The sequence below is a fragment of the Phoca vitulina genome, unplaced genomic scaffold, assembly GCF_004348235.1.
Source record: "Phoca vitulina isolate PV1807 unplaced genomic scaffold, GSC_HSeal_1.0 scaffold33, whole genome shotgun sequence".
Lineage (NCBI taxonomy): Eukaryota > Metazoa > Chordata > Mammalia > Carnivora > Phocidae > Phoca > Phoca vitulina.
Window position 1 is genome coordinate 138412 of NW_022589736.1, and position 9715 is coordinate 148126.

The 9715-nt window shown below is 58.3% G+C and overlaps 1 protein-coding gene across 1 annotated transcript; it reads right to left on the bottom strand.

Moving 5' to 3' along the window:
* Nucleotides 1–3023: 3023 nt before the first annotated feature.
* ZNF213 (zinc finger protein 213) lies at nucleotides 3024–9340 on the bottom strand. The gene is made up of 6 exons (XM_032426039.1): nucleotides 9029–9340; nucleotides 7386–7898; nucleotides 6552–6675; nucleotides 6074–6144; nucleotides 5747–5870; nucleotides 3024–4678 (listed from the first exon to the last, which is right to left on the bottom strand). The coding sequence occupies exons 2-6, from the start codon at nucleotides 7782–7784 to the stop codon at nucleotides 3996–3998; spliced, it is 1401 nt and encodes a 466-aa protein (XP_032281930.1). The 5' UTR covers nucleotides 7785–7898; nucleotides 9029–9340; the 3' UTR covers nucleotides 3024–3995.
* Between the last annotated feature and the right edge of the window lie 375 nt (nucleotides 9341–9715).

The window sequence follows — 9715 nt, forward strand, 5'->3', positions numbered from 1 at the left end:
CTGGGCAGCAGGTGGCCTCTGACTCTTTGGCTGTCCTGTAGAAGACCTGGGGGGGTGGAACCAAAGAACCCCTAGGGGGCTGCTCCGTAGGGGTGCAGTTTGGGGAGGGAACAGGACACTGGCTTCAGGGAACAGCCTGGCTAGCTCATGGCTACTGCAATCTCTTTGGGGTCCCCTGCCAGAATGGAGGGAGCAGAAGACAGACAAAAGAAGGGGAGGGCACGAAGGAGGTGTCCTAATTCAGGTTCATTGTCATGGGCTTCCCTGGACATGGATGTCCTTAAGTGGATAGTGGCCATGCCATTAACCACACCACTCCCCACCCCAGGGATCCATGTGCGCAGAGCTGGGGCGCTCCCTAGAGCAGGTTGGGGACTGTCTGGAAAGGTTCACAGGGTACGTACCACCTGTGGAGGGCACCAGGCTGGGGAAAGCTGTGGAGTGGAGCCGGGGCCAACCTTCACCTCCAGGGTCACTAGTGGCCACCCAACTTCCCAGTGAGACCTTTGGGCCTCGAGCCCAGACCAGAACTGGATGGTTCGTCACTCTGGCTTCCAGGAACCTGCAGTCTGACGGGACAGTCACCGTCTGTGTGAGTGTGAACGGGGCTGGGCAGAAGTATAGGCGCTGACTCGGGGAGCTCAAGGAAGGGCATCACTGACAGCCTGGAAGGGAATGTGTGAGGCTGGCTGGGACAACAGGAGGGCAAGCCAGAGGGAGTGGCATGGGCAAAGGCGTGGAGCTGAGAAGCAGCTGGGAGTGTCTGGGGGATCTTGAGCGGGTTGTGAGGAGGGGCACGGGTGGCGTGGGAGGCAAGGGCTCGAGGCTGATACCTCATGCACAGACAATAAAGAGTCATCTGTACAATGAATGGGGGGGGCGTGTGAGTGACTTGAACTGTCAAGCAGGTTCAGGAGAGCACAGCAGAGCCAGGGGAAGTGAGTGGCACAGCCCCCCTCCCAGGGACCCCCCCATCTGGAGCCCCCACCTCCGTCAGCAGCTGCAGCAGAGACCAGTGAGGATATCGGCCACAGAGCTGGCTCAGGCCAGTGAGGAAGGCTCCAGGGTCAGGGGCCACTAGGTGGAGAAACCGCACGTTGGCCTGGAGGGGAGGTCTTGGCCCTCCTGCCCACCCCCACCCCTGCTCTGCGACATCCCACAACCGGTGTCCCTGCCCAGCCCACTCACCGAGCACTGAGAGCAGCAGGAAAACTTTGGGGCAGCCCCACAGGGCCCTACAGCGGCTCAGCTCCCGGACCAGCTGCTGGGGCTGCCTCAGCTGCCCACTGGGGGCCCCCAAGGGCATCCAGCTGCTCCCGGAACCCAGCCAGCTCCCCAAGGAAGCCCTAGGGCAAGAGCAAAAGTCGGGCCTGAGTCCAGGGAGGCCCCAGGGTGGGGCTAGGGGTGGGTGCTGGGATGAGGGTGAGGGTGGGAGGCAGGTGAGGACTCACCTGGACAGAGGCCTCCCTCCTCTGGCAGCTCTCAAAGCCCAGGGTCCAGAACACACCCTCTAGGACAGTGACTTTAGAGGCTGACACGTCAGGGCTCCTGAGTGTCAGGGCACCCTTGGACCCTGCAAGCCATACTTCCCCTGGGGAGGCAAGGCCAGAGTCAGGCTGGGGTGGGACTCAGCTGAGAGCCAGGAATGGGCTGGACCAGGCAGCACCTCCCCCTACCTTTGTTTCCAGACTCTGTTGAGCATCTGCCATCTGCAAGGCCACCTGCAGGGTCCCAGCCACCAGGAAGGCCATGGGGGCCAGGTGGGGTCTTCCTCTGAGCACCGAGCTTACCCCTGGCCCTGATGCCGATGCCCCAGGTCCCAATACTTGCCCTTTCCCTGAGCCCTGTCCTATCAGCTCTGTTTATGAGCTGAGCTGGACTCTGCTCCTTCCCTGGAACCCTGGGTCTTGGGCCCCCACTGCTTCAGTCCCTGTCCTGTTCTCTGGCTCCAGCGGGCTACTTCCTGGCTGGCATTGGCATGCCCCCACCTGAGCCAGGAGTCTATGCCCAATCCGCTTCTTAGCTCTTGGCCCACCTCCTATCTGATCTCGTTACACAGGAGTATCTCCCTTCTGAGCCAGCCACCAGCACCAAAAAAATCCATGCAGGGCTCTCACCACCCCCTACTCACTCCTGCACAGCACCCACACCACCCACACATGTGCACACTGCAGCCTTGAGCACAAGGGTATGAGAAGTGGTGATGGGTGCTGTCTCACAGACAGAAACCCCAACTGGAGTCATCTGTCCACAATGGGGCCCCAGTTGCTTCATCCAGGAAATGGGGTCCATCATAGCGAGCTCAGGATGAAGCAAGTGTTAAATGGGGGGCTGGCTGAGGAAGGACCCTGGGGCCAGAAAGACTGGTGCACAGACTAAGGGACAGAACGTTCTGTCGCCACCTGCCCCCACCACCCTTTAGGCAGTCCAGTGAGGCTACTACCAGGCAAACTGGGAAGGGCTCTGTGGGGATGTAAGGACCTCTGACCGTGCACCCACCAGCTCTGTGCAGGCTCCAGGTGGAGGCCTTGGCAGGCGAGGGGTGAGATGTCAAGGGCTGGGTGGGGAATGGGGCAGGGTCCATTCTGACCCAGGAGTCCACTCCCGCTAAGGGATCTGAGCAGAGGGACCAGCTTAGAGTTCTGGATCTCCTTGAGCAGCAAGAGCACACCGTGCCCCCCACCAGTCACCCCACACCCAAGCCTGTTTCTTCAGGTCGCCATTGAGGAGAAAAGGAGTGGCCTGGCAATGACCTGCTCAGCTCCCGCGTTGTCCTGCCGGGGTGGCGAGGGGTGCCTCCAGCTGTCCCATCCTGAGCTGCCCCTGGTCCACGGCTCACACTGGCTGACACAGGCCAGTGAGAGTCCTGAGACTCATGGCTGTTCTTTGCGGCCCAGCCAACCTGGAAGCCAAGAATGTGGCTCCACCTGGTGACCACCCAGCACCAGTGCCCCGGGCAGCCCCAAACCAGGAGGCAGAGAGACATGAATTCCAGTACCTCCACCCAGCAACCACATTAAGAACAGATCAGCCTAGAGGAAGTTTCCGTTATTTATTCAACATCTTCTGCTGCCCTTTTGAGACCAGCAGAGCCGAGCTCCTTTGGAGAGCCTGTGGTCTGTCCCTGCGAATGCCCATCTGCAGACAATGCGGACGGCACCATGGAATGCAGTGCTTAGGGAGTCAGCGACAAAGCGCTAACAGAGTGCTAGTGTTAAGTATCACGAACCCCACACCTCTGGAGAGGGGAGCAGTGGGGAGCAGCCAGCCTCCACCAGCCCTGTCCTTGGTCTTCAGTGTAGGCTTCCTGTCCCTGGAGCCACCACCACCCACACCAGATTGGCAGGGGTCGCTCTCAGGGACTCGCTTGGGGGCAAGTCAGCTTCGAGCAGAGGCAGGCAGTTTCCATGTCTCCAGTCGGGGCAAAGTGGTCACAGCCTGGAAATGGGGAGGGATGGGGCTGGAAAGCCCGTGGCCACACCCAGGACCCAGATCCTCCCAGGGATGGGCTGTCCCTCCCAGAACCCAGAAGCATCCTGCAGGTCAAGGCCTGTCCTCCACACCCACCAGAAGGCACAGCTTGGCAGGGCAGAGGGCCCGGCCCACGGACTCAGCTGACATGGCCAGCAACAAAGAGCCATGGGGCAAGCAAGGCCGGGGGGCGGGGGACCCCAGGCCCTGCCAGAGTCCTCACACTTCCTTGATGCCCAGGCCTTTCTCCCACGCTGAGGCCACGGGCCAGGAATGTGCTGGGGCACCAGGAAGCCAAAGGACAAGAGAAACCCGGGAAGCAAGAAGGGGAATGGCCGCGAGGTGGTGGGGACTTTCCACTCCCTGGGAGTGTAGGCTAGGCCTGGGGGCGAGGCGGGGCAGGCAGCCAGGATGGAGGCCGCAGATGGGGGGAGAGAACACCGGGGGCCTGTGGCTGCTTCGCCCTGGGGACACCATCCCCCCCAGCCCCCACTCCGGGTCAGCCGCAGGGCCCTCGCCAGCCCTCAGCCCACAGGCTGGGCCATCTTGGCGTGCAGGCTCTGGTGGGCGATGAGGTGGGCGCGCTGCTTGAAGCTCTTGTCGCACTCGCCGCAGCCGAAGGGCCGCTCGCCCGTGTGCACGCGCCGGTGGTCCAGCAGGTAGGAGCGCAGCGAGAAGCTCTTGCCGCACTCGCTGCAGCCGAAGGGCTTCTCGCCCGTGTGGATGCGCTGGTGGTCGGCCAGGTAGGCGCTGCGGCTGAAGCTCTTGCCGCACTGGGAGCAGGAGAAGGGCTTCTGGCCCGTGTGCACGCCCTGGTGGCGCAGCAGGTCCGACGAGCTGCGGAAGCTCTTCTCGCACGCCTGGCACTTGTGCGGCTTCTCGCCCGTGTGCGTGCGCTGGTGGCGCGCCAGGTCCGAGCCCCAGCGGAAGCGCTTGCCGCACTGGCCGCAGCTGTGCGGCTTCTCGGCCGCCAGGTCTCGCAGCGGCCGCCGGCGCGCAGGCGGCCGCCCCCTCCGCGCCCCCACCGCGCGGCCCACGGGCGCCCCCGGCCGGGCCTCGCCGTCCCAGGCCTCGGGCTCCTCGGGGTTCCAGGACACAGTCACGTCGCCGCGCCCGCCGCCGCCGCCGCCACCGCTGGCCTGGCCCGGCAGCGCCGTCACCGCCTCCTCCAGCCCGGATCGCTCGCTTTGGCTCTGGAGCCCCACACCTGCAAGCCGAGAGGGGGTGGCCTCTTCAGTTCCACTGGGTTCCGGGACCAGAGCTGGGGCAAGGCAGAAACAGGACTCAGGTCCAGAAAGCCCAGGGCGGCACAGGACCCCAGCCTCAGTTTCCTCGCCCATAAAATAGGGACATGATAAACTGCTCACGGAGAAACACTTCAGAGGCAGAGGCCTAGGGTCCAGCTGGGCTGATGCGCGCTGCATAGACACTTACTAATTATACGCCCAACACTTCCATGCCAGTGTCCATACTGGCATCCCATGTCCCACCCTCTGAACCTTGGCTATTCAAACTCCAAAACTGAATAAATTCAGGTAGTTTGTAAGTTATCCAAACCCTTAGTATTTCTTACCAGAAACTGAGAACCTACATGGGTTCAGCCAATGTGGCTGCTCTTATTCCATAAGCTTTTGTCCCTTAAACTCAACAACAGATTTGGACAGGGAATGATCCTAGCCTGCCCACTGTGTCATGTGGATTAAATGAGACGATCCCCAGACAGTGCTCAGAAAGGCTCTAACGAAGAGAGGAGCTCCAGGAGGGTGGCCTCCGAAGAGCAGAGCCCACGCCTTGGCACGCGGACAACGGGTGTTCTGTCAACCCCTCTTCGTGGGGCTAAGGGGACCTCACAACTACTGTACAGAGTCCCAGCGCAGCCCCTTCAGTGTCCGTTGACCTGAGACTCAGATCCCTCGTCTGTGAACCGGGACTACACCTCTATCCAGCAGGTTGTGAGAACCACAAGAAAATGCCCATATGAGAGCTCAGCACAGTGCTGACACGTTGCAAGCACTCATCTTATGGTAACACACACTCAAAGGCAAAGAAAAATGAACACTGGCACAAACGGAAAATCACCCAGGGCTCTTGAAAATAACCAGCGAAAGCCCACTTTCCAGCCAGCTAAGGAGAAGATGGAAAGACTGAGGATTCCAGCAGGGACATACGGGGGTGTACGGCCTGCTTGCGCCCACCCTCTGTCACCGGGACCCCCAAGAAGGCTGTTGCTTCCAGTTCAGAGGAGCCAAGGACCCCAAGGGCACCCACTGCTTACCCAGGGCAACATTCCGGGAGTTCTCTCGCTTTATGTCCCAAAAGAGTTCCCTCTGAGCAGGGTCCAGAGACCCCCACTCTTCCCGGGAGAAATAGAAAGGAATGTCTCCAAATGTCACAGGTCCCTAGAATGAGGTTTAAAAAAAAAAAAACACACACACAACCTGGCTCAGGACTGCCACTCTGGACTCCCCCTTGGGATGGGGAACAGGATACGTCCAGGCAGGACCAGGATGGATGGAAGAGGCCTTGATGAGAAGACAAGGCCCATTTTAGGGACTCGACAGCACCGAGGGCCTCAGAGGGGACAAATGGACTGGTAACTCACATGGACCTCAGAGGTAAAGCAGGTATCGGTTGTCTCTCTGGTACTCCCTTCTTTAAGAGCAGGAAGCTGGGCTGAAGGAAAAGAACAGAGGTTCACAGAGACCAGCCCAGGCCAGGAGTGAGCTCTCACACATGTACATGCACACACATTCCTAGGCTTCCTACAACAGAAATACCCTTCCTGGGGCGCCTGGGTGGCTCAGTCGCTAAGCATCTGCCTTCAGCTCAGGTCATGATCCCAGGATTCTGGGATCAAGCCCCGCATCGGGCTCCCTGCTCCGCGGAAAGCCTGCTTCTCCCTCTCCCACTCCCCCTGCTTGTGTTCCCTCTCTCGCTATGTCTCTGTCAAATAAATAAATAAAATCTTAAAAAAAAAAAAAAAAAAGAAAGAAAGAAATATCCTTCCTGCTACCCTGAGGGCAACGCCCTGGAAGGACCCAAGCCCCTGCCCAGCGATCTGTGCCTACAAGCTTACTCACCACCATGGCTGTGCTGCTCCCAAGGTACAGGTGGCCAGCTTCGTGCCCCCACCTTCATGGGAAGCCCCTTGGCCTGGGGTCCCTGGACTGTAGCCTCAGGTTCCACGTCCTCTGAGGGCACTTCCTGTGCAGGAACCACAACATGCTCATCAGCACCGAGACCAGATGGGGGAGACAGAGCTTAATCCCTGGGAAGGAGACATAGGACACGTCCCTCAGGATGCAGGGGGGTGGGGAAGGAGATCCACATGGGGTCCCAGAAACATCCAGAGGAGAAGGTGACACCAGGCAGTGCTGTGTGCCCACAGACACTCCCTGATCAAGCATGAGGCAAGAACAGCTCCCAAAGGCCAAATCACAGAGCCACTTAGTAAGGGGGTGTGGGGGCAGACCTCCATGCCAAGGGCGGAACTCCACACCCCAGCCACTCATTAGCACCTTCCCCAGGGTCAAGAATCCAACACCCCACAGAGAGCAGGGTTCACATGGACAGCTACCTTCTCATACCTACTCTGCTGCTCTCATTACACATGACTGTATCCCCAGGGCCTGGCCTACAGCAGAACATAAAAAAACATTTGCAGAACCTGTGTGGAGCTAAAACTGCCTTCCTGGAACATGCCCACTTTGGTCCTGCTGCTGCCCTCCAAAGCCACCAAAAAGAAACCAGATTCATTCGGACAGTGTCTGTCAGAAAGGCAACACCTGTTAGGATGCACTCCTGTGGATGCTCCCTCTGGCTCTGCATCCCCACCACCCCTGGAGGACTTGTTTATATGGAGATGGCCACCTCTCTTCAGCCAGGTGCCTCTGGGTGTGGGAGGGGACCCTCACCTGCGACCATGCTTTCACTGGCTGTTTCTGCAGGACCTCCACCAAGGCAACGGCCTCCTCGCCACTCCCTGGACACCGCTCTCGAACCCAGTCCTGGACGCCTCCGGGCAGCACACTCAGGAACTGCTCCAGCACCAGCAGCTCCAGGATCTGCTCCTTGGTGTGCAGCTCCGGCCGAAGCCAGCGGCAGCAGAGCTCCCAGAGCTGACTGAAGGCCTCATGGGGCCCGCCCACATCCCTATAGCAAAAATGCCGAAAGCGCTGGCGACAGACCTCAGAATCCCTGTTGTCTTCTTGCTGGGCAGAGTCCTGCTCCCAGGAGGAATCTTCCACCTTCACAATCAGCAGCCCTTCTCCCTCCCCAGGGGCCTCATCCTGAGGCTCCGGGGGTGCTGCCATTCCCCTGGCCTAAAGCTCAGGACTGGTTGGCCTCAACCTTGGCCTGGGAGCCTGCCCTTCAGTCTCCCAAAGGGATCCCCTGTGGCAGCCAGGTGGACATCTGGACACGTATTCCTGGGGAAAGAGCAAAAAGCAGGAGGGGGGCAGTAAATGAGCAAACACCGCCAGCCTGCTCCTGTCCTTTCCTGGCCCTGAAGTCTTTTTTAGGCTCTCCCATAATGCCTTGCTCGTGTGACTACCAATACAGGTCTACAGCCCCTTATCCTCAGCTTTAAAATCCAAAACTGCCAGGTTTTTACTACCTGGCCTACTGATGTGAGCATATTCATAATCTCCACTTATCTCACTTAACATAAATGTTTCTATGTTTTACAGCAAAAATATTTATGTATTTCTTCAGCTTGTAAATATTCACCAAGCTGTACTTACCATGCGTATTTCTGTATGCGTATTACACTTCAGTAACAAAAAAAGTAATTAATACATTTGATTATTGAGTATTGCTGCAGATTCTGCTGGTGGAGTTACGTGATATACCATGTGTACCGTATTACCTTCGTCAAATCTGAAAACTTCTGAATTCCAAAACACATCTTGGCCCTGGGGTGTCAACAAAGAGCTCACAGACACCAGGCTAAGCCATTTATCCACAGGTACATACGAATGAGTGACACATATTTGTACCTTACATTGCTACTCCTTACAATAGTCCCGAAAAGTATATATTTTGAAATTTTCTTTAATTGCTCTTTTGTTTCAACAAAAAAAGTAACACAGACCATTATAATAAAAAAGGCAGGGGGACTTAATACAGAAACACATAAAATAGAAACTCCCTTCCAAATGCAGTTGCACCCCCCCCCATAAACAGTATGACATGTGACCTCCTGGACTTTTCCCTGTCCATTCACTGAAAATGTATCCATAGAAACGGGAAAAATAAGTGTTTTTGTGTGTTTTACATAAATGAGGTCTTACTGCACATACTATTTTGTATCTTCCTTTTCCACCTAACAATGCTTCTTCATTAGCCACTCTGGGAGATTGCACGGTGTGGATGCGCTCCAGTTTCTTAACAGGTACCTGAGTGAGGCATTCAGCTTGTTTCCAGTCCTTCTCCACTACACACTAAGCACTTTACTTTATTCTTCCACTCCTCACAACACCCCTGAAAGGTACGCGCTCCATTCTCATCCTCCAGTGACCGAGGAGAAGGCTCCGCTCGGACAGGACCAGGGACTCACCAGGGTCGCTCGGCAGGACGCGGCGAGCGGGAACGCGGACCTGGCCGAAGCACCGCGCTCCGACCCCAGCAGCCTCGCCTGCGCTCAGCTGAGAAGCGGCGGGCGGGCACGGCGGGAGCAGGTGACCCCACCCCCAGCACTTCCCAGCAGCGCGCGCCACCTTCGGCCTCTGTCTCGGGGCGCTGGCCCCTGCCGCCCGCAGCCCAGCGCTGGATCTCGGAGCTCCGCGTCGCCGGTCCCGCCCCCGAGACACACACCGCCCACAACTGCCCAGGCGTTCCTAGTTCCGTCGCCAGCTCCCCGCGCCGGAAGTTCGCGCGTGGCTCGCCGGGAAACAACAGAGCGCATGCGCCGCAGCAAGCCCTCGAACTACACGCCCAGAAAGCCCTTCGCCCATTGAGCCCGCCTTCTCCCTGACGGATAGCCAATGAACGGGGAGAATTCCCAGAGTTGGCCAATCAGGAGGCAGCGGCGCCCACCTATGCCCCCGAGCTGAGGTTCGCTTCTAGACTCGTTCTTTCACATTTCTCTGGCCTGCTGGTCCGTGAAGGGCGAAAAGGGAAAGCCAAGGCTGGTTTGTTGGGCCGACACGGCGTCTGGCCCAGCTACGAGTAGAGTGCCCCAAACGCCGGAAGGGATCCGCTGAGAATGGACTCTTCCTTCCGCCTCCGGTTCTTTCCTCGAGTG